The sequence below is a fragment of the Blennius ocellaris genome (assembly GCF_963422515.1).
Source record: "Blennius ocellaris genome assembly, chromosome: 24".
Lineage (NCBI taxonomy): Eukaryota > Metazoa > Chordata > Actinopteri > Blenniiformes > Blenniidae > Blennius > Blennius ocellaris.
Genome location: NC_137673.1, coordinates 2,051,592 through 2,078,027, shown reverse-complemented (window position 1 = coordinate 2,078,027; position 26,436 = coordinate 2,051,592). Strand labels below are relative to the sequence as shown.

The 26,436-nt window shown below is 45.6% G+C and overlaps 2 protein-coding genes across 2 annotated transcripts in view; both read right to left on the bottom strand.

Moving 5' to 3' along the window:
- The window catches only part of gart (phosphoribosylglycinamide formyltransferase), a 31,075-nt gene extending 17,145 nt beyond the window's left edge, over nt 1–13,930 (bottom strand). The window contains exons 1-20 of the mRNA XM_080519576.1: nt 13,895–13,930; nt 13,643–13,713; nt 12,118–12,267; nt 9,807–9,902; nt 9,560–9,734; nt 9,351–9,462; nt 8,578–8,646; nt 8,376–8,501; nt 8,196–8,283; nt 8,027–8,112; nt 7,335–7,503; nt 7,023–7,257; nt 6,846–6,940; nt 6,491–6,600; nt 6,182–6,380; nt 5,847–6,098; nt 5,620–5,772; nt 4,920–5,123; nt 4,708–4,842; nt 3,984–4,114 (exon numbers count right to left, since the gene is read on the bottom strand). Coding sequence (XP_080375702.1) covers nt 3,984–4,114; nt 4,708–4,842; nt 4,920–5,123; nt 5,620–5,772; nt 5,847–6,098; nt 6,182–6,380; nt 6,491–6,600; nt 6,846–6,940; nt 7,023–7,257; nt 7,335–7,503; nt 8,027–8,112; nt 8,196–8,283; nt 8,376–8,501; nt 8,578–8,646; nt 9,351–9,462; nt 9,560–9,734; nt 9,807–9,902; nt 12,118–12,262 — 2,580 coding nt within the window. The 5' untranslated portion in view covers nt 12,263–12,267; nt 13,643–13,713; nt 13,895–13,930. The remainder of the gene's footprint in view (nt 1–3,983; nt 4,115–4,707; nt 4,843–4,919; nt 5,124–5,619; nt 5,773–5,846; nt 6,099–6,181; nt 6,381–6,490; nt 6,601–6,845; nt 6,941–7,022; nt 7,258–7,334; nt 7,504–8,026; nt 8,113–8,195; nt 8,284–8,375; nt 8,502–8,577; nt 8,647–9,350; nt 9,463–9,559; nt 9,735–9,806; nt 9,903–12,117; nt 12,268–13,642; nt 13,714–13,894) is intronic.
- A 973-nt stretch (nt 13,931–14,903) lies between these two features.
- Nucleotides 14,904–17,256, bottom strand: LOC308147774 (uncharacterized protein; the record flags this gene model as incomplete). Its single annotated transcript, XM_080520107.1, has 4 exons — nt 14,904–15,064; nt 15,131–15,283; nt 16,225–16,497; nt 16,989–17,256. 4 exons carry the CDS (start codon nt 17,254–17,256, stop codon nt 14,904–14,906), a joined length of 855 nt encoding a protein of 284 aa, XP_080376233.1.
- Nucleotides 17,257–26,436: the final 9,180 nt, after the last annotated feature.

Sequence of the window (26,436 nt, the reverse complement as noted above, 5' to 3'; positions counted from 1 at the left end):
CCATAATCCTCCCAAAATGTTAAATTTTCACCCCAATAAGCCTTTTAATAGCCTTGCTATAGTCTTACCATCATTTCTGACCCATTTCAATCACTTTCCGCATATTGTCTATTTTTACTTATTTTGCCATACGTTTGACTTACGTTTTTTTTTATCGGACAAATGACTGTAAAGTTCCCAAATTGTAAAATTTTCACCCCAATAAGCCTTTTAATAGCCTTGCTATAGTCTTACCATCATTTCTGACCCATTTCCATCACTTTCCGCATATTTCCTATTTTTACTTATTTTTCCATACGTTTGACTTACGTTTTTTTTTTTTCCGGAACAATTGCCATAATCCTCCTAAAATGTTAAATTTTCACCCCAATAAGCCTTTTAATAGCCTTGCTATAGTCTTACCATCATTTCTGACCCATTTCCATCACTTTCCGAATATTTCCTATTTTTACTTATTTTTCCATACGTTTGACCTATATTTTTTTTTATCGGAACAATTGCCATAATCCTCCCAAAATGTTAAATTTTCACCCCAATAAGCCTTTTAATAGCCTTGCTATAGTCTTACCATCATTTCTGACCCATTTCAATCACTTTCCGCATATTGTCTATTTTTACTTATTTTGCCATACGTTTGACTTACGTTTTTTTTTTCCGGACAAATGACTGTAAAGTTCCCAAAATGTAAAATTTTCACCCCAATAAGCCTTTTAATAGCCTTGCTATAGTCTTACCATCATTTCTGACCCATTTCCATCACTTTCCGCATATTTCCTATTTTTACTTATTTTGCCATACGTTTGACTTACGTTTTTTTTTTCGGAACAATTGCCATAATCCTCCCAAAATGTAAAATTTTCACCCCAATAAGCCTTTTAATAGCCTTGCTATAGTCTTACCATCATTTCTGACCCATTTCAATCACTTTCCGCATATTGTCTATTTTTACTTATTTTGCCATACGTTTGACTTACGTTTTTTTTTATCGGACAAATGACTGTAAAGTTCCCAAAATGTAAAATTTTCACCCCAATAAGCCTTTTAATAGCCTTGCTATAGTCTTACCATCATTTCTGACCCATTTCCATCACTTTCCGCATATTTCCTATTTTTACTTATTTTGCCATACTTATATTTTTTTTTATCGGAACAATTGCCATAATCCTCCCAAAATGTTAAATTTTCACCCCAATAAGCCTTTTAATAGCCTTACAATAGTCTTACCATCATTTCTGACCCATTTCAATCACTTTCCGCATATTTCCTATTTTTACTTATTTTGCCATACGTTTGACTTACGTTTTTTTTTTCCGGACAAATGACTGTAAAGTTCCCAAAATGTAAAATTTTCACCCCAATAAGCCTTTTAATAGCCTTGCTATAGTCTTACCATCATTTCTGACCCATTTCCATCACTTTCCGCATATTTCCTATTTTTACTTATTTTGCCATACGTTTGACTTACGTTTTTTTTTTTCGGAACAATTGCCATAATCCTCCCAAAATGTTAAATTTTCACCCCAATAAGCCTTTTAATAGCCTTGCTATAGTCTTACCATCATTTCTGACCCATTTCAATCACTTTCCGCATATTGTCTATTTTTACTTATTTTGCCATACGTTTGACTTACGTTTTTTTTTATCGGACAAATGACTGTAAAGTTCCCAAAATGTAAAATTTTCACCCCAATAAGCCTTTTAATAGCCTTGCTATAGTCTTACCATCATTTCTGACCCATTTCCATCACTTTCCGCATATTTCCTATTTTTACTTATTTTGCCATACGTTTGACTTATATTTTTTTTTATCGGAACAATTGCCATAATCCTCCCAAAATGTTAAATTTTCACCCCAATAAGCCTTTTAATAGCCTTACAATAGTCTTACCATCATTTCTGACCCATTTCAATCACTTTCCGCATATTGTCTATTTTTACTTATTTTTCCATACGTTTGACTTACGTTTTTTTTTTCCGGACAAATGACTGTAAAGTTCCCAAAATGTAAAATTTTCACCCCAATAAGCCTTTTAATAGCCTTGCTATAGTCTTACCATCATTTCTGACCCATTTCCATCACTTTCCGCATATTTCCTATTTTTACTTATTTTGCCATACGTTTGACTTATATTTTTTTTTATCGGAACAATTGCCATAATCCTCCCAAAATGTTAAATTTTCACCCCAATAAGCCTTTTAATAGCCTTACAATAGTCTTACCATCATTTCTGACCCATTTCAATCACTTTCCGCATATTTCCTATTTTTACTTATTTTGCCATACGTTTGACTTACGTTTTTTTTTATCGGACAAATGACTGTAAAGTTCCCAAAATGTAAAATTTTCACCCCAATAAGCCTTTTAATAGCCTTGCTATAGTCTTACCATCATTTCTGACCCATTTCCATCACTTTCCGCATATTTCCTATTTTTACTTATTTTGCCATACGTTTGACTTACGTTTTTTTTTTCCGGACAAATGACTGTAAAGTTCCCAAAATGTAAAATTTTCACCCCAATAAGCCTTTTAATAGCCTTGCTATAGTCTTACCATCATTTCTGACCCATTTCCATCACTTTCCGCATATTTCCTATTTTTACTTATTTTGCCATACGTTTGACTTATATTTTTTTTTATCGGAACAATTGCCATAATCCTCCCAAAATGTTAAATTTTCACCCCAATAAGCCTTTTAATAGCCTTACAATAGTCTTACCATCATTTCTGACCCATTTCAATCACTTTCCGCATATTGTCTATTTTTACTTATTTTTCCATACGTTTGACTTACGTTTTTTTTTTCCGGACAAATGACTGTAAAGTTCCCAAAATGTAAAATTTTCACCCCAATAAGCCTTTTAATAGCCTTGCTATAGTCTTACCATCATTTCTGACCCATTTCCATCACTTTCCGCATATTTCCTATTTTTACTTATTTTGCCATACGTTTGACTTACGTTTTTTTTTTCCGGAACAATTGCCATAATCCTCCCAAAATGTTAAATTTTCACCCCAATAAGCCTTTTAATAGCCTTGCTATAGTCTTACCATCATTTCTGACCCATTTCAATCACTTTCCGCATATTGTCTATTTTTACTTATTTTGCCATACGTTTGACTTACGTTTTTTTTTTTCGGAACAATTGCCATAATCCTCCCAAAATGTTAAATTTTCACCCCAATAAGCCTTTTAATAGCCTTGCTATAGTCTTACCATCATTTCTGACCCATTTCAATCACTTTCCGCATATTGTCTATTTTTACTTATTTTGCCATACGTTTGACTTACGTTTTTTTTTATCGGAACAATTGCCATAATCCTCCCAAAATGTAAAATTTTCACCCCAATAAGCCTTTTAATAGCCTTGCTATAGTCTTACCATCATTTCTGACCCATTTCCATCACTTTCCGCATATTGTCTATTTTTACTTATTTTGCCATACGTTTGACTTACGTTTTTTTTTTCCGGACAAATGACTGTAAAGTTCCCAAAATGTAAAATTTTCACCCCAATAAGCCTTTTAATAGCCTTGCTATAGTCGTACCATGATTTCTGACCCATTTCCATCACTTTCCGCATATTTCCTATTTTTACTTATTTTGCCATACTACTGGTACCGGTAATCGATATCGGCAAGTAGGTAGAGGTTAGTACTGGTATTGGTCATCGATATTGGCAAGCAGCTAAAGGTTAGTGCCGGTATCAGTAGTCTGTATCGGCACGTCCCTACAAAACACGATGTCTGAACCAAAGCAGCGTCCGCCACATTCGGACTTACTGCGCTCGCATTTTTCACCGCGTTACGAAGCACTGCACCTCTATACATGCAGAATTGCCGTTTCCATAATATACGATGTTTCTTAAGCAGTACAACAAATCAAGTTTCAACACGTTGCCGTGATGCAGTCAGGGACCCTCGTAAACTTGAGTGTCTGATGGCCAGACCAAAAAAAACCAACCAATTGGTTCCTGGGATTACCCGGGTCTGGATGCCCGCCAGCGACGCCCTCTTCAGGCCCTGGACACCCGGACGGTTGGAGATGACCACGGCGATCTCCGCCGAGCTGCTCGGGCGCCGGGCCTGTTCGATCAGCGCCTGCAAGTTGGTGCCTGGAGTGACGACAATATTGAGTTCAGGCGCTTTACACTCGTGAAAAGAAATCAGAGAATTGGCATGAGCAAAATCAAATGACATTAAAATGGGCTTTCTGTTGAGATTATCGTCTTTTTCCGTGGTAATAATTCGTTTTCTTGTGAAAATACAGTCGTTGCCGTCACCTGCGTAACAAAAAAGTTCAAATTTAAAGGTAATTGGTGCAAGCTTTAACCGGTCCGGCCTACTAAACATGAAAATAGGGCGAACTCAAAATGTGTCGGCCACGACCCGATTTTCCATTTTTCTTCACACACATGATGAAAATGTCTCCATTTTCACAAAAAGCAAACAACTACTACAAAAATTGACAAAAAGCCAATTTTAACACATACAATGGTGCTTCGAGGCTCATGCTAATTAGCGACGAGGTAGCGAGCTCACGTGCTGGTATCTCAGCTCAGGTCTCGGTTTTGTGTTGTGTGCGCGCCACTTTTAGGAAATCTGTGAACCTTTTTGACATTTTTCTGGAGCGTTTTGTTGTAAAACAGAACATTAGTAGCTCCCAGGGGGTCGCTAATAATGAATAAGAAAAGCGACTAAGCCTCACCTGAACCAGAGATGAGAACAGCCACTCTCGTCTTCTTGCGTGGAAGAGTCCCGTCGCCGTGGCAACCGCCGTTCTCGTCCACGGCGGCGCTCGCCAGGGCGTGTTTCAGGTTACGCACCATCACAGGCTCGGCTCCTGCAGAGATTTATTTTAATCGACCTTAACGTCAGACGCCGGGGCTGGACGACGCGCCGTCGTCTCGACCGTCTCACCGGTTTGCTTGCGGGCCAGCGACCCCACGATCCACGCCTCCTCGTGGGCCTGAATCTGGCGCAGGACGGCCGGGGCGTGGGGCGGGGCCACCACCAGCACGGCGCCCAGGCCGCAGTTGAAGGTGCGCGCCATCTCCTCCTCGCTCAGGCCGCCTTCCCTGTAGAGCCAGGAGAAGACGGGGGGGACGCTCCAGCGGGTGGCGTCTGAGACACACGAGATCGCAAATCTTAAGATACGGTTAGCGGGGGGCCCCGTTTCCACGGAGACTAAGCCAGAGCGTTTTCAAAAAGTTGTCTTTCCCCCATTTCTGTGCAGGCCGAGTGTATGCAAAGAGCCCCTGTTGATGTGGAGTCGGAGCCTTTTCAAAAAGTTGCATTGTTTGAGATGTTGCCCCCCCCCCCCCTCACAAAAAAAAAGTTGTACCCCACGCGTGTGTGCAAGTTGTGTTTTCCCACACCGTTTCCATGGAGACGAAATGTTTCACACAGTTGCGTTTTTCTCTTGTTTCCACGGAAACCGAGTCGGAGCATTTTCTAAAAATTTCCCGAAGAGATAGACCATGCTAAAAAAAGTGACATTTCCACCCGTTTCCACGCAGTGCTTTCAAAAAGTTCCACCTTGGGGGGTGGAGGGGGTCATTCTTGAAACGTTGCGTTGTCGTGTAAACACCCGAAACACAACGGAGGAAACGCGTCGTACCTAAATCCACCGCCAGCTCCTTGGGCAGCACCCGGGGGATGTTCTCCAGAAGTCCTCCACCCGTGACGTGGGCGAACGCCTTCACCGCGCCGCCGCGCAGGATCGGGAGCAGCAGGCGGCTGTAGATCTTAGTTGGCGTCAGCAGCACGTCGCCTGGACACGCGACAGGAGTTAGCGAATGAGGTGATGATGGGAGCTTAAAAACAAAAACAACAAACAAAACTCACCGATGGTCTGATTCTGCGTCCCAAAAGGCGCCGCCGACTCGTATCGGAGCCGCGCCCTCTCCAGGACTCTACGCACGAGGCTGAAGCCGTTGCTGTGGACTCCGGAAGACGCCACCCCGATCAGCAGGTCGCCCTCGGCGATCTCCGCCAGCCGGGGCAGGAGCGCCGCTCGCTCCACCGCGCCCACGCAGAACCCGGCCAGGTCGTACTCCCCCGCCGCGTAGACGCCCGGCATCTCCGCCGTCTCGCCGCCTGAGAACGCGAAATGCTTTTTAAAAAACAAAAACAAAAACAAAAAAAAACCCCTCCTTTAACGGGATGCGAAGACGACTCACCTAGCAAGGCGCAGCCGGCCGTCTCGCACGCTTTCGCCACGCCGCCGACCACCGCCGCCGCCACGTCCACGTCGAGTTTCCCGCAGGAGAAGTAGTCCAGGAAGAAGAGCGGCTCGGCGCCATGAGCCAGCACGTCGTTCACGCACATGGCGACCAGATCCTGGCCGAGGCCGCCGTGCTGCCGACACGCCTGCGCGATCTGCGAATCAAGCGAGCGGCGCCCCCCGCGGGGGAGGGGTCAGTACTGGGTCACACAGCACCTTCGCCTTTTACATGAGTGACATCGTCGTTCACGCGGTCGTCCGCAACCTTGAGTTTGGTCCCGACCCCATCGGTGCCGGAAACCAGGAGGGGGTCGACGAATCCGGCGGCTTTCAGGTCGAAGAGTCCGGCGAATCCTCCGAGTTCCGCGTTGCAGCCTCAAACGGGGAAAAAGAAAAGTTTAAAACCGGGACAATTTAATCTTATTTTTCTTAAAAGTGGCGACACAACACCGAGACATCGGCGATGCAACCTTGAAACATAGCTACCCCGTGGCTAACTAGCGTTAGCCGCAAAGATTGCAAAAAAAAAAAAAAAAAAATAGCCGCTACCCTTTCAAATCTTTACAATTCAACGTTCCAGTTTTCGGCCATTTTTAATCACGAGGCGAGGTTGAAGTTACCGGCTCGAGAAGTCGCCTTGGCCAGAGGCTTGATCATGTCCACCAGCTGGTTGCCGGCGGCGATGTCCACGCCGCTGTCTTTATACGTGAGACCTCTGTCGGAGATCAAAGGGGATAACTCAAATCAAAAAGAGGAAAGCAATTGGACCGACAGAACGACGGGAACGTCCCCCCCACCTGTCCGGTGCGTTGAGATGCGCGATGGCGCGGTGTCCGATGTCCCGCCTGAACACGGCGCCCGGGAACCCGACGGCCGCCACGCCCCGATTGGCCGCTTCCAGCGCCGCCTCCAGCGTGGGTTTGACCGCGGTGACCGTCAGGACCCGCCCGCCACTGGAGACCACGCCTCCGTCTTTCATCGCGGTGCCGGCGTGGAAGACCCGGACCCCGGAGTCCTCCACCTGCGACAGACCTGCTCCGGAAAGCCAGATTAACGTCAGATCGCCGCCGCCGCCGAGAACATCGAACGGCGATCTGGACCCGGCGTACCCGTGATCGCCACGCCCTTCTTGTACGAGCCGGGGTAGCCGGCGCTCGCCATGACGACCGTCACCGCAGAGCTGTCGCGGTGCCACACGGGGGCGCTGGAGGACAGCTTCCCCTTCATGGTGTTCAGGATGACGTCGTACAGGTCGCTCTGCAGCAGAGGCAGCAGCACCTGGAGAGACGGCGGCGATCAGACATCCAGCTCGTACGACAAGTTTTCAACGGAAACATCGCAAAAACGACGTCGTTAGCATGTCAGGCCAGGAGCTGGCGCTGTCGTTTGATTTTGTAACACACACAGAGACAGAAAGATGCACTATGAACGCTAACAATGGGAGTGCTCAGACATCGACGTGACGTTTCCACGGAGATGGAACATGGACGAAAAAGTTTCGCTTCCTCCCGTTTCCACGGAGACGGAGCATTTTTTTTTTTTTAAAGTCACTGGTTGCCCGTTTCCATTGAGACGGAACGTTTGCAAAAGGAGATGGGAGTGTGTTCAAAAAGTTGCACTTTCAAACAGAAGGTTGTAAATAGGCCACACACACACACACACACACACACACACACACACACACACACACACACACACACACACACACACACACACACACACACACACACACACACACACACACACACACACACACACACACACACACACACACACACACACACACACACACACACACTACCTGACACTCAGGGTCTCCGAAGCGACAGTTGAACTCCAGCACCTTGGGGCCCTGCTGCGTCAGCATCAATCCCGCGTACAGCACACCTGCGACGACGCGGCGCAGAATTAAAAAAAGGTGCGGACGATCCCGGGATTATTAATCCGGGGGGGGGACGACACACACGCACCCACATACGGCGCCCCCTCCTCCCGCATGCCGTCCACCGTCTTCTGGAGCACGCTGTGCGTGATGTGCTGCAGCAGCTCCTGGCTCACCTGGGTGACGCCAGATTACATCACACTCTTAGTTTATGAATGAAACAGGTGGGGGGGGAGGAGGGGGAGGGGGGGGTTGTTAATCCCGGTACCTGAGGGGTGGGGCAGTAAGCCCCCATCCCGCCCGTGTTGGGCCCCTCGTCTCCGTCCTGAAGCCGCTTGTGATCCTGCGCCGGAGGCATGGCGCTCACCGAGAGCCCGTCGCTGAAACACAGACACTGCAAACACACACAAGCATGAGTCCCACACACACACACACATACATGCACACACACAAACACACACTTTACTCACAGAGACTTCCTCCCCCTCCAGCAGCTCCTCCACCACCACCGTCTCTCCCGCACAGCCGAACGCTCGCTCCTTCAGGGAAACACGGGAAATGATTAACCGGCGCTTTGTTGTGTTTTTCGCACGCCGGTATTTTTAGTTTCCAGCTTTAATCAGCTTAATGGCAGATGCTTGCCTTTTATATAGGATATATCAGTGTTTCTCAACCTCTTTTGAGCCAAGACACACTTTTTTCTTTGGAAAACTCTGGAGGCACACCACCACCACCACCACCACCACCACCCGCAAATGTTAAAATGTGAAACTCTGTAGCCTCTATTAACAATATAAAGTCGTTCTCATCAAAGTTTTATCAACAGGAATCAAGTAAATCCAGAAAGCAAGGACTTTTTTTAATAGTGCCTCCCTCAGTGTGAAACCTGGACCTGATGGATGAAGAGCTGAGATCCTGGTTCACATTCTTCCTTTTCAAAAACTTCTCCATCACTGTCACTGACACAGTACTTTGATACAAGATGGTAGCAGGAGGTGGAGATGAACCACACTGACATCTGTCACTTTACATTTCACCGGCAAAGTTCTGTGCTGCCCTCTAGTGGTGAAGAGTATTTATACATGATTACTCGAGCAAATGTTTTTTTTTAGAAAAAAATGTGAAATTGGATAATTTCCCACGGCTCAGCTGACGAGATCTGGCGGAAACACCACTGTGCCGCGGCACCGTGGTTGAAAAACACTGGTATATAGAACGTTAACCCAGGCGGGCGGAGGAGCACCTTCATGATGTCCATGACGGCCCGACAGGCCTCGTCCCGATCCCGCGCCACGATGACCCCTTTCCCCGCCGCCAGCCCGCTAGCCTTCACCACCAGAGCCGGGAACTCCGCCCTGCCGCACGACCAAAACACACAAGACACTCAACACACCCGGAACCGGCGCTACACAACGTCTTCCGGGGGGGGGGGGGTCGTCTTTCTACACCCACGTGCGGATGTAGTCGCACGCCGCCTGGGCGTCGGTGAAGGACCCGTAGCGCGCCGTGGGGATGCCGTGGCGCTCCATGAAGGCCTTGGAGAAGCTCTTGCTGGCCTCCAGCTGGGCCGCTTTGGCCGAGGGGCCGAAGCAAGGAACCCCCGCCGCCGTCAGGTCGTCCACGATACCTGGGACACGGGTGGCTGTTAAGCGGAGGTCGAGAAAACTGCTTCCTCTCGGGCGACGGAACCGCGGCTCACCTGCTGCCAGAGGAACCTCGGGTCCGACCACGACCAGACCCACGTGGTGGTCCTTGCAGAACTGGGCCAGGATGGCGTGGTTGCTCACCGACACCTCTGAACAGACAGAAAGCACAAGTCTCCACCTGCGACTCTGGTTCTAGAAGGTCTACACCATTCTCCACCTACGACTCTGGTTCTAGAAGGTCTACACCCAAGTCTGGTTCTACAGTATTCTCCACCTACGACTCTGGTTCTAGAAGGTCTCCACCCAAGTCTGGTTCTACAGTATTCTCCACCTACGACTCTGGTTCTAGAAGGTCTCCACCCAAGTCTGGTTCTACAGTATTCTCCACCTACGACTCTGGTTCCAGAAGGTCTACACCCAAGTCTGGGTCTACAGTACTCTCCACCTACGACTCTGGTTCCAGAAGGTCTACACCCAAGTCTGGGTCTACAGTATTCTCCACCTACGACTCTGGTTCTAGAAGGTCTACACCCAAGTCTGGGTCTACAGTATTCGCCGCCTATGCCTCTGGTTCTAGAAGGTCTACACCATTCTCCACCTACGACTCTGGTTCTAGAAGGTCTACACCCAAGTCTGGTTCTACAGTATTCTCCACCTACGACTCTGGTTCTAGAAGGTCTCCACCCAAGTCTGGTTCTACAGTATTCTCCACCTACGACTCTGGTTCTAGAAGGTCTCCACCCAAGTCTGGTTCTACAGTATTCTCCACCTACGACTCTGGTTCCAGAAGGTCTACACCCAAGTCTGGGTCTACAGTACTCTCCACCTACGACTCTGGTTCCAGAAGGTCTCCACCCAAGTCTGGTTCTACAGTATTCTCCACCTACGACTCTGGTTCTAGAAGGTCTCCACCCAAGTCTGGTTCTACAGTATTCTCCACCTACGACTCTGGTTCTAGAAGGTCTCCACCCAAGTCTGGTTCTTCAGTATTCTCCACCTACGACTCTGGTTCTAGAAGGTCTACACCCAAGTCTGGTTCTACAGTATTCTCCACCTACGACTCTGGTTCCAGAAGGTCTACACCCAAGTCTGGGTCTACAGTACTCTCCACCTACGACTCTGGTTCCAGAAGGTCTACACCCAAGTCTGGTTCTACAGTATTCTCCACCTACGACTCTGGTTCTAGAAGGTCTCCACCCAAGTCTGGTTCTACAGTATTCTCCACCTACGACTCTGGTTCCAGAAGGTCTACACCCAAGTCTGGGTCTACAGTACTCTCCACCTACGACTCTGGTTCCAGAAGGTCTACACCCAAGTCTGGGTCTACAGTATTCTCCACCTACGACTCTGGTTCTAGAAGGTCTACACCCAAGTCTGGGTCTACAGTATTCTCCACCTACGACTCTGGTTCTAGAAGGTCTACACCCAAGTCTGGTTCTACAGTATTCTCCTCCTACGCCTCTGGTTCTAGAAGGTCTACAGTATTCTCCACCTACGACTCTGGTTCTAGAAGGTCTACACCCAAGTCTGGTTCTACAGTATTCTCCTCCTACGCCTCTGGTTCTAGAAGGTCTACAGTATTCTCCACCTACGACTCTGGTTCTAGAAGGTCTACACCCAAGTCTGGTTCTACAGTATTCTCCACCTACGACTCTGGTTCTAGAAGGTCTACACCCAAGTCTGGTTCTACAGTATTCTCCTCCTACGCCTCTGGTTCTAGAAGGTCTACACCATTCTCCACCTACGACTCTGGTTCTAGAAGGTCTCCACCCAAGTCTGGTTCTACAGTATTCTCCATCTACGACTCTGGTTCTAGGTCTCCACCCAAGTCTGGTTCTACAGTATTCTCCACCTACGACTCTGGTTCTAGAAGGTCTCCACCCAAGTCTGGTTCTACTGTATTCTCCACCTACGACTCTGGTTCTAGAAGGTCTACACCCAAGTCTGGTTCTACAGTATTCTCCTCCTACGCCTCTGGTTCTAGAAGGTCTACACCATTCTCCACCTACGACTCTGGTTCTAGAAGGTCTCCACCCAAGTCTGGTTCTACAGTACTCTCCACCTACGACTCTGGTTCCAGAAGGTCTACACCGAAGTCTGGGTCTACAGTATTCTCCACCTACGACTCTGGTTCTAGAAGGTCTACACCCAAGTCTGGTTCTACAGTATTCTCCACCTACGACTCTGGTTCTAGAAGGTCTACACCCAAGTCTGGGTCTACAGTATTCTCCACCTACGACTCTGGTTCTAGAAGGTCTACACCCAAGTCTGGTTCTACAGTATCCTCCACCTACGACTCTGGTTCTGAAGGATTCTCCACCTCCATCCTTCAGCTAGTCTTTTGTTTTTTAACCTCCAACTCACCAGAGTTGCTGATCTTCCCTCCGGAGGCCGTGCCGGCGTTGCCCGGGGCGACGAGGACCTGCTGGACGTTGGGCGACTGCGCCAGCTTCCAGGCCAGTGCATGCTCCCGCCCGCCTCCTCCGACCACCAGCACTCGCTCCGCCATGACACCTGCGAGCGAAAATGAAGGGACGCCGGCCGTTAATCGCGGCGGTTTAATTATCCCGCACGCGGACCGACCGACAAGGCAGAAGAGGAAGCGGTGACCTTTTTCCCAGGCCGGGGGTCGTATTTCATCTTGTGATGTCGCGATTAACTAGGATCCGGTCAAGTAGAACGAAAACACCAGCGGCTGAAAACAATTATCAGAAAACTGCGGCGGGTTTGTTTGACCCGGAGACGGAGTCACATTGTTTTCAAAAATTTGCGGTTTCCCTGTTCCCGTGGCGACGGAGCTGCTTATGTATATCTATATGCATATATATATTTAAGCATTTCTGAACTCCCGTTTCCAAGGAGACGTGTCACCTGACCCCCCAGAACACTACAAAAGTTTCCTTTTGAAAACAATGTTGCTTCAATCTGACAAGGACTGATTCAATCAGGTGGGGTCGGAGGTCAAACCCGGCTCTGGAGGTTGCGCGACGCGTTTGTCTGCAGACGATGCTGAGAGCACAAAGAGCCGAGTGTCACACGAACCACTGGCTTTGATTGGAGTCATGCGAGTCACACGGCAAAGCTCGTTTCGTCCTTTGACATTCAGACACACGGCGCTTTACGAGGAAATACATTCAAACGTTATGAAAGACATGAGATTTATTGAGATGAATCAGATCTATCGTTTGACGGAAAGCCTGAGTTCTTAATAGTGAGAGAGTGAATGCATGACTGCAACTTAATCATTTTATATTTTGGCTGATTTTTCATCTTTAATCAGTAGATTGTGTTTTGCATAGTTAAAAGCTGTACTTTCTTCGAGAAAACCTCAAGATTATGGTGTTTTACATGCCTAAATGCTTTATTTTCTTCAGATTCTTCAACTTTAACCTGTGGATTTTTGCGTTTTGTATCCCTGTATGTTGTATCTTGACCTTTAATCTGAACATTACGAGCGTTTGCATGCTTATTTTCTTCAGATTTAACATAAATTAGCATTTTTATGACTTGCCGAAATGTTGGATTTCCAACACTGTGGATTCTTGTGTTTTGCACGACCAAATGTTGCATTTTCTTCAGATTTCTCGTCTTCCACCTGTACAATGTGCAGCTTCGTGTGCATTTTGCTTTGTTACAAACCTAAAAGGCAGTTCAAACACCAGATTACAGGACTTCGTAGCGGTTTTCCTCCTGCACATCCGGATTCAAATCAACACCAAAAACGTTCACAATTGATCTTTTTCCGTGTCAAATCTCTTCGATTGTTTGAGAAAGTGATTTAGTCTCGTTTTCCATCATAAAAGCTGCAGAATGCATCAACTTTCGCGCAATGATCTGCATGCACTCGTCATCATCTCTTACGAAGTTGCGCGATCCAGCAGAATCTCACCTGTACGTGTAGGTAAACGTGTGGACAGCAGTGTGGGACGTGCGACGGCTCTCCGCTCGGGATCCTGCAGACTGACCCGTGTGGAAACACACACACATATATCACACACACACACACATACACAGAGACCACGTGGACACACTCACGTGCAAACAGCGGAAACTAAACAGCGACAGAAGCGACACAAAACCAGATTAAACAGCGAAATAATCTAACAGCAGACACATTCCACACACGTTGAGGTGATTTTACCTCCGTTCCAGAGAGTTTTGGGGCAGTTTGCGGGAATCGTTCAACTTCCTCTGGGAGTAACCGCGCGGTGCATCATGGGAAGTGTGGTTCTTTTAATATAGCATTCAAGCTATATTGAAAAAGCTGTTCAAAAAGCTGTTTTAAATCCATTTTAATCAAGTAATAAACAAATAATTAATTTTACTATGATTTATTCAAGTCGGATATATTTTCATTAACTAAAAATGAAAATAAAAACATTGTCATCTATATATTTAATTCATTTATCGTTAGTTGTGATTGTCCAATTTCAGATTATTAAAAGAAATTGCAGTTTTAGCCAACTGTGTTTGTTTCTATTGTTTTGATATGACTACTTTTTGCATGCCTTAATTTTTTTAGGGGAGATTTTTCATGTTTAATCATTGGATAATTTTTTTTAATAGAACTAAATATTTAAATTTCATATTTTTCATCTCTAATCTGGTGATGTTTTGCATGTGAAACATTTCTTACAATTTTACTTCTTTAATATGTAGTTTATCCCATTTTGCATGTTGAAATCTTTATTTTACAATTATAATCTGTGGATTAATCAAATTTACATGCTTACATTTTTGATTTATATTCAACTTTGATCTGGAGATTGTTTTACATTGATTTTTATTTACCTCATCTTTCATCTATGGAATCATGTTTTTCATTCTTAAAATTTCTATTTGCTTAAGATTTTTTTGCTATCTTTAATCTGTATTTTTGTGTTGTGCATGAATAAATATTAGTTTTCTCGAGATTTCTCATCTTTAATGTATGAATTTTCTAATCTATGGATTATCATGTGTTGTATGCATACATTTTGTATTTTCTAGAGATTTTTCCTCTTTAATCTGTAAACTTTAGCATGTTTATTTATAGCCAGTGAGAGAGAAAAGCACAGTCGTTAATCAGTCACGCTCCTGCAGCTGAGATTACAGATTACCACAGTGGGAATTTTAAAAAGATTTTATTGAACAATAATCCCGTCTTCCCGTCAGGTGAGCGGCAGTTCGGGGGCGTCCAGCAGCGAACGTCCTGACTCAGACTCCCGCAAGGCGAAGAGCGTGACGCCCGAGCTGTACGCCGCCGGGATTACGACGTGCGTCGTCGTCTGTTCGTTTCGCTCCTCTTCCTCAAGCACCTTCCTCACCTGAGCTGCAGGAAACAGGATGAGCAGTGTGAGAGTGTGTGTGCGTGTGTGTGTGTGTGTGGAAGCTTCACCTTCCACCTCTAGGCTCGTCCAGCGCGAGTCGTCGCCGCACGCCGACAGGCCGCGCGGCGCCCAGTCCGGCGTTAATCTCTGCAGGACGTCGTCCCGGCGAATCAGCAGCACCGAGTCGCTGCAGAGTCTCTGGAGCAGCTCCGCCTCGCTCACTGGGAAACGGGATTATCGGAGGACAGGGTGACTGGAAAAGACCGAAATCGGCACTCGACTGCAGCTGAAGAGTCGCTCGTAATCCCTGGATTATTGGGTTTTGCAAGTTTAACGTTTCATTTTTTTACTTTAATCTGCAGATTGTTGCGTTTTTCTTGCCAAAATGCCAGATTTTCATCAGATTTTTCATATTTAATCTGTAGATTATTGCTTTTTGCATGCATAAATGTTTTATGCATCTTTAATCGGTGGTTTATTATGTTTTGCCTGCCATAAATTCTTATTTTCAGCAGATTCATAATACTTAATATGGCAATTACTACGTTTGCATGCCTTAATATAATATTTTCCCCATTTCTCATGTTAAATCTGTAGATTATTTTGCTTTGCAGGGTAACATTTTTTTCACATTTAATCTCATTTAACTTCAATTAATTAATAAATTACTATCAATTAATTAATATTATTAATCTCGAATCTCATTTAAGATCACCGTGTTTCGCAGAATTCTTTTTTATTTTCGGCAGATTTTTCATCTTTAATCGCTGGATTATGTTTGAAAGGATTTAAAGGATTTTTGATGTTTAATTTATGGATTATTAAATGTTGCCTGCTTAAATGCATATTTTGTTGAGATTTGTTCATTTTTAATCCATGCACTATGATGGCTGCATGAGTAAATTTCACATTTTATCGAATCTTTTTGATCTTTAATCCATAGATTATTGTGTTTTGCATCCGTAAATGTTTTGATTTTCATCTTTAATGTGTGGATTGTTATGTTGTGCATGCCTGCAATTCTTATTTATGTCAGATTTTTATAGTTTAATCTGTAGATTATTGTGTTGCACGTGCCTATTTGTTGTATTTTCTTCAGCTTCTCCGTCTTTAATCTGTGGATTACGTTTCGTAAGCCCCGCCCCCTCCCGTCTCCACTCACCGACGTCGAGCGGGTTGGTCATGAAGGCGGCGGCGGCGCCGGGCGACACTCCGAACACGAGCTGGTGGTGCCAGGCGTCGGGCATCTCGTCGCCGGGGGCGACGCCCGCCTGCATGTTCATGGTTGCCACGGGGACGGCGCCGCGCCGGATCCAGCGGGCCAGCCAGCGGAGGAGGCGGACACGGCGAGGCGGGTGCAGGGGGAAGAAGCGGCCCGTCACTTGGCCGCCGCTGGCCGCCTCGGCGCCGCTGATCAGCTGAGCGTGAGTCGCACCTGCAGACGAAGCGAGATGACAGAGTTTAACCTTGGAGGTCGAGCCGCGATGGCTGGATTCATAAAGTGTCACACCAACAATGTAAATCTATTTTACTAGATTTTCCCCCCCTTTTTTAAAATTTTTATTCAATCTATGGATTTTCCCACTAGTTTTTGTCCTTTTCCTCCATTTTTTCTTTTCATCTTTATAGCTCTTCTTTATCCTTTTTTTTCTTTCCTCTTCCTTTTTTCTTCTTATTCCATTTCTTTAATTTTTTTTGTCAATTTGTTCCCTTTTTTTCCTTTCCTTAATTTTTCCTTTTCTTGTTTTCCTTTTTTTCCATATTCTTTTCATTTATATTTACCTTTTTCATTTTGTTTCTGAAAAAAAACAATGTCAAAAAATTTGTTTAATAATTTCTACTGCATAATCATCACTACTACAACTGTTAATTTAATCATTATTTGCATTATTAGTGTAGTTTGAGCACCGTGGCCTGGGGAATTACCAGCGTGGCTCCTGGAGAGCAGGTAGTCGTCCAGCGGCGCCTCGTTCCTCCTCAGGCGAGTCTGAACGCAGCGATCCGCCTCCTCCGGCGACACGTTGACGCCGAGCGCCTTCAGCACGTCCACCACCGCCGTGGCGCCGCACGCCGACACCCCGATCTGCACGGTTTGTCTCTCCAGAGCCTCCTGGAAGGACCACAGCATGGCGCCTTCATCCTCCTCCTCCTCCTCCTCGTGGTTCCCCTCCATCTGGAAGCAACACTTCTTCATTTCTCATCTGCAATCTGGGGATCATCAGCTCCTTTGTTTTTCAACTTTAATGTGTAGTTAGGTTTTGCATGCATACAAGCTGTATTTTCTACATTTAATCTGGATTATTATGTTTTGCATGCCCAAAATTTACTTTAAAATCTGGATTATTATTTGGTTTTCCATGCATAAATTCCATATTTTATCTGAGGATTATTATGTTTTACATACATACCCCTTACCATCCCTTTCTTATGTTTAATCTGTATATTATTGTTTTACAAGCTATAATGTTTTATTTTCTATCTTTACTGTGTGGATTAAGCTTTATATGTTGGTACTTTGAGTTGCATTCATACATTCCTTACTTTTGCAGTTCTTTTTCCATATTTAAGTGTAGATTAATATGTTTTAAGTCTAATTGTTTTATTTTCTATCTTTAATCTGGATTATTACGTTTTGAATGGTGACATTCTATATCTTCTTCACATTTTTCATCTTTAACCTCTGTTTTGCATTCCGACATGTTTTGTTTTTCACCTTTAATCTGTAGATTAAATCGTGTTGCCTGAATACCTACTAATAATCTGTGGAACCTGAATGCCTGTGCACAATGACATGATCTTCCACGGCAGTAAAAACACTGTGCAGCGCGTGCATGCGACGTCGCCTGCAAACGTGCACGAGCACCGTCACAAAAGAACTCCCAGGCGACTGGTAAATAATCCCAGTTTGCTCATTTAATCCCACTTGCCTGGTGAAAACAAGCAGAATCAACTCACACACGAAGATCACATCGCAGACGGATCCGGGTGTCTCTGCGCGCATGCGCGCTTGGAGGCAGATTTCTTCTGCGGACACTTGGCGAGACAAAAGACGCGCGTCTGACCTCTGCTGGCCTTTGTCCGTCATTACAACAGCAGCTTTAAATCGATGATTCCTTTTCTTCATGCTGCATCTTGTCGTTTATGGATCGTTTATTCGTATTTTTTTTTGTTTTTGTTAATCTTGGACGGGATTACGTCCTCCCTCGTTGGTGCACAAGATAAATGCTGCTGCTTCTCTAATCCCACTCTTCAGTTTCCCATCAGGCCACTAGATGTCAGTGTGGCTCCACGCGTCTCCTGCAGCCTGTGTGTGCGTGTGTGCGTGTGTGTGATGCTGAGTGAAACAGCCCGAGGCATGCAGTGTGTCGCCCATGTCGCCCCCCTCAGTAAGGTGGAGGGAGCATCAGAAGACAAGCTGCTCCTCCTTCAAACATCTTTGCCTCCTTCTTTTTCTTTCAAGCGTTTGTTTGCTATACGGCAGATTTCTTCAGCGTCGTTGGAAAATGTGTTGGAATGACTCGTTTAAGCACACGCACACACACACACATACACCCTTCAAAAGTTTTAAATATATATTCTAAAAACTCTTGAAAAATACACATTCCTTCCCAGTCAGTAGGTTTTGGCCTCCTCTCAGTCTCAAGCCGCTGGAAGCTCCACAAGCAGAGTGTGATTAAAAGTGACCAGGCTGAGGAGGAAGATGAAAGAGAGAGATGGAGAGAGAGAGAGGGGGGGGGGTGAGAGAGAGAGAGAGAGAGAGAGAGAGGCCGCCTTCACCTCAGCATCACCTCCTGCCATTTCCCGGGGAGACGAAACTCTTCAGATACTTTCGACACTCGTCAGCCGAACGAGACGGTCAACGGAGGGGCGAGTTGGGCGACGTGTCGCATTGCGTCTCTGGTCACTGAGGGCAGCAGGTCGGTTTTCTACAACCAGGACAATGTCATCAAAGTAGCTTTAAATCCTCCATTATAGGGATTTAATTGTTGTTAAATGTGGGGTTTTTTTGTGTGTAATTTTTTCAACTCGTGGCCCGACGTCTATTAGATTTGCGTCTTAAAGCGCGGCTGCTCTACGGAGGCGGGTTGGCAGTTGAATGCTACTGGTTCATTTGGGGGCGGGGCTTTGGACCGCAGGTATTTGCCGCGGCTTTATAGCCCGAGACATTTGGACGACTTGCGTCTCGCCAGTTGTCTGCGTTTGCCGAGTTTGCATTAACGTCAAGCAAGTGGCGACGGCGTTCGGGGTACCAGGGGCGCGCACACAGAGGGTTTAAGCCGCCGCCCCCATGGAGGACGTTGACGCGTCTCCCGCCGCCACGCCGTTTGGTAAACATGAGGCGTCGCCTTGGATCTCTCTCTCTCATCACGACCCCTTATTCTGACTTCCTCCAGTGGGGGGGTTATTGTTCTGAAGTGATTGGGCCTTAAAGGAGCCGATTCCTGTTTGTTTGTTTGTTTGTTTGCATGTTTTGACATGATTCCCCCCCACTTCTTCCCATCTCATAGCAATTTCTATGCAAATGCTACAGAGCGCGCTCCGGAAAGGAGCAGGCATTGTTGGGCGAGCCCCAAGGCGTCGTAACGCGACATATTTATCTCCCGTCCGTTCCGTTTTCGTCAAAGTGTGACTTCTAATTAGTTCACCGCCACGACGAAAACACGAGCTCATAGTCTGCAGCTCTTTCAACACTTTCACATTCGTCCCAAAAAATGTTGTATTTAAAATGTCTCGCCCCTGAAATCGAGATTTCCCCCTTCATTTCCCTCCATTTGAATATTGGAGGAGCTGCATTCAGAATCTGCTGTGTCTGTGTGTGCTGGACTGGCTCCGCCCACACACGCCCGTTGATGGTAAGAGGCGGACGTACTTCCTCTTCTGGTGCTATGTGCCTAATTGTGGAAGAAGAAAAAAAAAAACCCACTACTTAATCAAAAGGGGGGGGGGGGGGGGGGGGGGGGGGGATTAATGCAACTTTTTGAAAACGCTTCAACTCTGTGGAAACGGGGGAGGGAAATGCAACTTTTCAAGAAAAATGTTTCCTCTCTGTAGAAACGGGGTAAACACATCTGTTCAAAGATGCTCAATCTCTGTGGAAATTGGGTAAAATGCAACTTTTCAAAAACGCTCCGTCTGTGTGGAAACTGGGGAAAACGCAATTTTTCAAACATGCCCGGGCTTTGGCTACATGTAAACAGGAGAAAGCGCAACTTTATGAAAACGCCAGACTCCATCTCCATCAAAACTGGAGAAAATACAACTTTTAGAAAAAAAACTTTGTGTCCGGGGAAATGTGGGGAGGGAACGCAAGTTATTGAAAACACCACAACTTGTCTTTAACAATCCGTTTTCATTTACACGGTGTAATCCGTGGTACGGATCCGGCAAACTGTTCCAGGAAACGAGGCTCACTTTTTAAAAGGAACGTTAGCGGTTCCCATGGTAACGGGAGCCCCACCCGCCCGCTTTGCGACGCGTCTGATTAAAAGTGACGGCAGGGAAACCAGACCTTTCAAAACAAAACCTCCCCTTTCTCTCTCCCGACGGCGCGGTAATTACCCACAATGCTTGTCTGTTTGTGAAATAAACTTGACATGTTTGGAGTATTTCGCGCGGCGTTTGAGGAAAATGTGTCACCGCGTCTCCTCCCGCTCTCTATTACCGCCTCGCATTAATCCGGTCGGCGACTCGGAGGCTCACGTGCAATAAAAGGTATTCAGAGTGTCGGAGGACGTTTCACGCTTTTTAAATTTTTCTTCTTTTTTTTTTACGCTCCCGCGCTTCTCTGCCTTGTTTGTTTTTATGTTCCTTAACGCACGACATTAAATGGATCTTTGCCCATCCGCCGCTCACGATTATCGCCTTAATAGATTGCGTCTTAGATTTTGGTGTGAAAAAAAAAATACTGACTCAGAGGTGGAGAAACCTGCGTTTTTATGTTTATTATATCTGAGGTAGGGCTTTTTAATATTCTTGTATTTGAGCAAGTTTTAATTTAACTGTATTTATTAACCACATTACAACAATCTTGCCTTTTTTTAGATTGAGAGAGAGAGAGAGAGAGAGAGAGAGAGAGAGAGAGAGAGAGAGAGAGAGAGAGAGAGAGAGAGAGAGAGAGAGCGCCCTCTAGTGGTGAAGATTATAGTAGTTTTTAACAGCGAGTGACTTGAGACTTTTATTAATTAACTTGATTCGTCTCGAATGTGTCTTCGGGGCCGATTTACTTGAAATGAATGCGTTTCACCAACGCATCAATTAATAGCATTTTTCAAAAAGCTGCACTGGTGAGCAACGAGCAAAAAGTGAAAGCGCTTCAACGCGTCGAAGCTTCTTTTCTTAAAATTTCTTCCTAATAATGCGAGGCCTGTGTGGCCACTCGTGTGTAATCCTATAAGTCAACAGGCTCCAGGAGACAAACTCTGACTCTCTGACTCTCTGACTCTCTGACTCGTGACGCGAATAATTTTTCGGGAAAAGTACCTCCGAAGTTCAACTCGTCGACGAGTTCGCGCGGCGGCTGAATGATAACGACGGTATTTGTACAGCGAGCGTCCGTCTGGACGATCGATCGTCAGAAACGAGGCAGGACGGACAAGAGTTTCACCGTTTCCTGACCTTTTCGTCAATCCTGGAGAATCCTGGACGACGGTTGTGTCGGAGTATTTCAGTTTCGAGAAGACGACCTCCTGAACAACTGGAGTCTCATTTACACGTTTTCAAGAAAAGCAAAACTTGTTGCACTTCGGGGGTTTAGTTGAACAACAAGAGTACAAATAGCACCTGAGGTGGAGCTTTTAAAAAAACAAAAAGGGCTGAAATGTAACTTTTTACAATACTCCGTCTCTGTGGAAAAACTACTTTTTTTTAAATGCTTTATTGCCATGGAAGTGGGCAGAAAACACTATTTGAAAAGTATCCACAGTTGGATACTTGTATACCTTTTTTTCTAAAAGTTGCATTTTTCTCTGTTTCCAAGGACTTAGAGCATTTTCAAAATGCTGTGTATTCCATCGTGTCCATGGAGTCGGAGCATTTTCAAAAAGTTGTGTTGCACCCCATTTACATGACTTGCATAAAAGTTACATTTCCCCCTGTTTATGAAGGACTTGGAGAATTTTCAAAATGTTGCCTAAGCTGCATTTTCCCAGATGGAGTCTTGGCATTGTCTAAAAGTTGCATTGTCTGTCTCCTGTTTCCAAGGAGACAGAGTCGTAGTGTTTTCAAAAAGCTACATGTTTTCCCCGTTTCCACAGACTCGTATTTCAAAAAGTTGAAGCTTTTTTTTTTTTTAAAGTTGTGTTCCCCCCCCCCCCCGTGCACGCAGTGGAACAGGATTTCCGTAAAGTTCTACTTCGGGAGCCATTTTCAAAAAGTTGCACATCGAGTATCACCGAGCACGGTTGTCATGGAGACAGATGCTCCAAAATGCCACGAAAACTTTCCATTTTTAAAAAAACGGTGCGGAAATACGAGCATTCGATGGCCGTTCAGATATGAAATTGAGAAAAAAGTTTAAACTTGAGCCACTTTTATCGGGAAGCAAGCAAGATAGTAAGAAAGCAGTAACGCGTGTTTGCGTGACCTTTTTCACTGAAGGTGACACTTTTCGAGTCCTGATGGGATTAAATCTGCTTTGCACAAGAAAGAACTGCCTATTAAGCTGCTATGGAGATTTGACATCAAAGGAAAGTGGATAAAGGCGTCGCCGTCACAGGAAGCAGGTTTTCCATTTTCTTACAGATCTGTGCAATCTGAGCTCACAATCAACCTCCGTCTGATCGGCGGCGGGTTAATTAGCGCGTCACGGCGTGGCCTTTCGCCTTCTGATCAGCGAGATCCACAATCACAACGTTCTTGTTGGTTTGGCGGCGAAACGCCCACCTGGGACACGCCAATCAGCTTCGCATGATTCACACAATACCCACAGACTCACTGGGAAATAGCCGAGCGTCTCCAAAGAACTTTTGGATACTTCAGTGTCCCCGTCCACCTGTGAGAGGAAGGATACTCTGATAGCACTTTTTTAAAGGACAAATACCAGTGCTAACTTTTAGGTGCTCGCCGATACCAAGTTCTGATACAAGTACTGACCTCAGCTCCTTGCCGATACCAAGTACTGATACAAGTAATAAGCTTTTGATAGTTGCTGATATTGAGTACCAATACAAGTACTGACCTTTAGCTTGTTGGCGATACCAAGTACTGATACAAGTACTAACCCCAGCTACTTGCAGATACCAAGTACTGATACAAGTACTAACCCCAGCTACTTGCAGATACCAAGTACTGATACAAGTACTAACCTTTAGCTACTTGCCGATACCAATTACTGATACAAGTACTAACCTCAGTTACTTGCTGATACCAACTACTGATACAAGTACTAACCTGAAGCTACTTGCTGACACCAAGTACTGATACAAGTACTGACCTCAGTTAATTGCTGATACCAACTACTGATACAAGTATTAACCTTCAGCTACTTGTCGATACCGAGTAGAGACATCAGTACTAAACTTTAGCTACTCGCAGTTAGCTACCAAGTACTGATACAAGTAATACGCTTTAGATAGTTGCTGATACAGGGTACAGATACAAGTACTAACCCTTAGCGACTTGCCGATACCGAGTACATATGAAATACCAGAAGCTAAACTCAAACAATATGTGAAGGCTATGCGTCGCCGCGAACCACCTCCACACAGCCTCTCTGTCGACAATACGCACAACGCCAAGAGGCTTGAAGACTCCAGTATTCGACTGTAGTATCAAACCATGTACTGGTATCGGTATCGGTATCGGTGCACCCCCAATCTGTGTGACACCGTGGAACAATCTGATATCGGGCCGAGGAATTACCAACAGGTGACGTTAGCCGCCCGGGGAATTGGCGCCATGGAAACGGTGAAGTAGCCCTCAAGTAAGACGCGTCTTGGCCGGCGTGCCCAGAGTCACTCACCCCGGCGCCGAGCGTGAAGAGGTTGTTGACACTGTGCGATCCGGAGGAGGAACGGCGAGGCGGCCGATGGAGGGACTCTCCGTTTCACTGTTGACCCGTGACTCACACCCGGGGAACGGCGTAAAAAAAACATACACATCAAGGAATTGGCTGGAAAGCAAAGTCGCCCCACTGGGAGAGGGTGATAGTGAACTCTATTACAGTGAGAGCAGATTGAAATGGGAGAGGAGCAGGAAGGCGCTGCTTCTGAATGGGGATGAGAGGCTTAGCGCGTTAGGGAGCATTACCACACTGATATGGTGCCTGCAGGAGTGGATGAAGAGGGGGGGCGGGGGCAAACAGGCACAAACATGGTGGTATCGGGGTGTTGTCGTCAACAGCAGATTACCAAGTGCAAACAGGACGCAAAGGGATGAGAGGACTCGCGCGTCACCATCAAGAGACACGACTTTACCGCGACTGAAAATTACGTTGGTTTCCAGAAACGATGCCGCTTTATTTACATCAACCATTATTCCAATGGATAGGCGTCGTTTTGAAAAGGTTGTGTTTCCACACCGAGTCAGAGGATTTTCAGAAAGTAGCATAACCCCCCCCCCCCTCCCCCCCGTTTCCATGGAAATGAAGCCAGAAGGTTTTTTATTAGAACGTTGCGTTTTCCCCGATTTCTGTGGAGACCGAATGGAGTCGTTTCTAAATAAAAGTTGTGTTTTCCTTCATTCCCATGGACATGGAGTTGGAAGATTAAAAAAAAAAAAAAAAAAAAAAAAAATTGCCCGATTTCTATGAAGACGAAGTCAGAGCGTTTCCGAAAAGTGGATTTATCACAGCAAAGTCCAGCCTTTTGGTACACCTACTCTGCTGTCCAGAGTTTGCCAAATGGCTTAGTGGGGCTAATTTGCAATTTACTGGGGTGACATTTCTTGTGTAAATGCGGCCACTGACTGACTGACTGATTGTTTATGCGCCCAGACGGAGGAAGACTGTGTGCATCCTCAGTAGCGTGCACAGCGTGGTGGAGGCTGGGGATACCCGGGAAAACAAGAAGGCCGTTGCTGGGCTAATCCCCCGCCGGAGGGCTTCATATTTTCTCACAAAGCAGCTCTAAGGCAGCACACTTGGTACACTAGAGGGTGTTCCATGGGTCCTAGTAGATAATTATGTAGAATCTGAAAGGTCTTCTTCATAAGCTATGTCAAAATACGTCTCCAGAGCCCAAAAGGTGTTTTTATGCACTTAGTGACCCTGTGACCTGATATGCAAATTAGGTCATGGTCACCATGGTTCCCCTTCTCCCCAGGTGGAGTGTCCATGTGTGAAGTTTGGTGACTGTGGGCCCAGGAACTGCTGAGAAATGAGGAGAAATGTTTATATGAAAATACATGTATTGTGCAACCATGACGAGCAAACTTCAGACCCTACCAATCTTCAAGGTCAAGGTCAGGTCACTTGGTGTACTGGAGGTTATCCCTGGAGTGTGTATCATGTGTGTATAAAATTTCAGAGCCCTAGCTCAAAAACCTAGGCCTCCAGAGCCCAAAATGTGTTCGTGACCCTGTGACCTACTTAATATGCAAATTAGGTCAAGGTCACCATAGTATCCCTTCCCCATCTGAGATGTATCCACATGTGAAGTTTGGTCACTGTGGGCCCAGGGGTTGCCGAGATATAGGTAGAAACTATCGAACGGACGGACGTACGGAGACTGTTTCAAGATCCCCCTTCGGGGCCTATCGGCCACGGCGGGGGATAATAAAAAGCCACTGACTACAACGGCATGAAATGCGGTGTGGATATCATGGACCAGATGGTGCGAAAGTACACTGTGCGTTCAGGCCAGTCGCTGTGTTTTACATGATTGACATCGCTGTGCTGAATGCACATGTGCTTCATCAGGCATGCACTGGGGTGAAGGGGAGACGGGCTGACTTCACTGTGGAGCTTTCTGTTGTGATCACAAAAGTGGAAATATCATAAAACACACAACAAACCTTTTATAGTCGGCTGTAACATAGTAGAGGTGGAAACATTAGAACTGTTTCCACCTTTATTTTTGATTGTAGCTTTGAAGCAGCGGCTCAGCAATAACACAAGTTGCTCCGCGGAGATCAGATAGATAAGATGTGAATCATCGTACAATATATTACAGTACAGAACAAATCCAGTAAATGTGAACATATATCAAATGGGCTGGAGTCAAATGATTTATCAATTGTCATATTTAAACTTTTAATAAGATATACTCGCGTACAAGTACTATCTAAATGTAAACTTTAGTCGAAGTATACATATTAGTATAATAGTATAGCCTATTTCTTAATATACTAGAAATTTACTTGGTGAAGTATACTTCTGAGAAGTACAGTAAAAGTATAGTCTAAATGTAAGTGAACTTTTGTATAAGTATATATATAA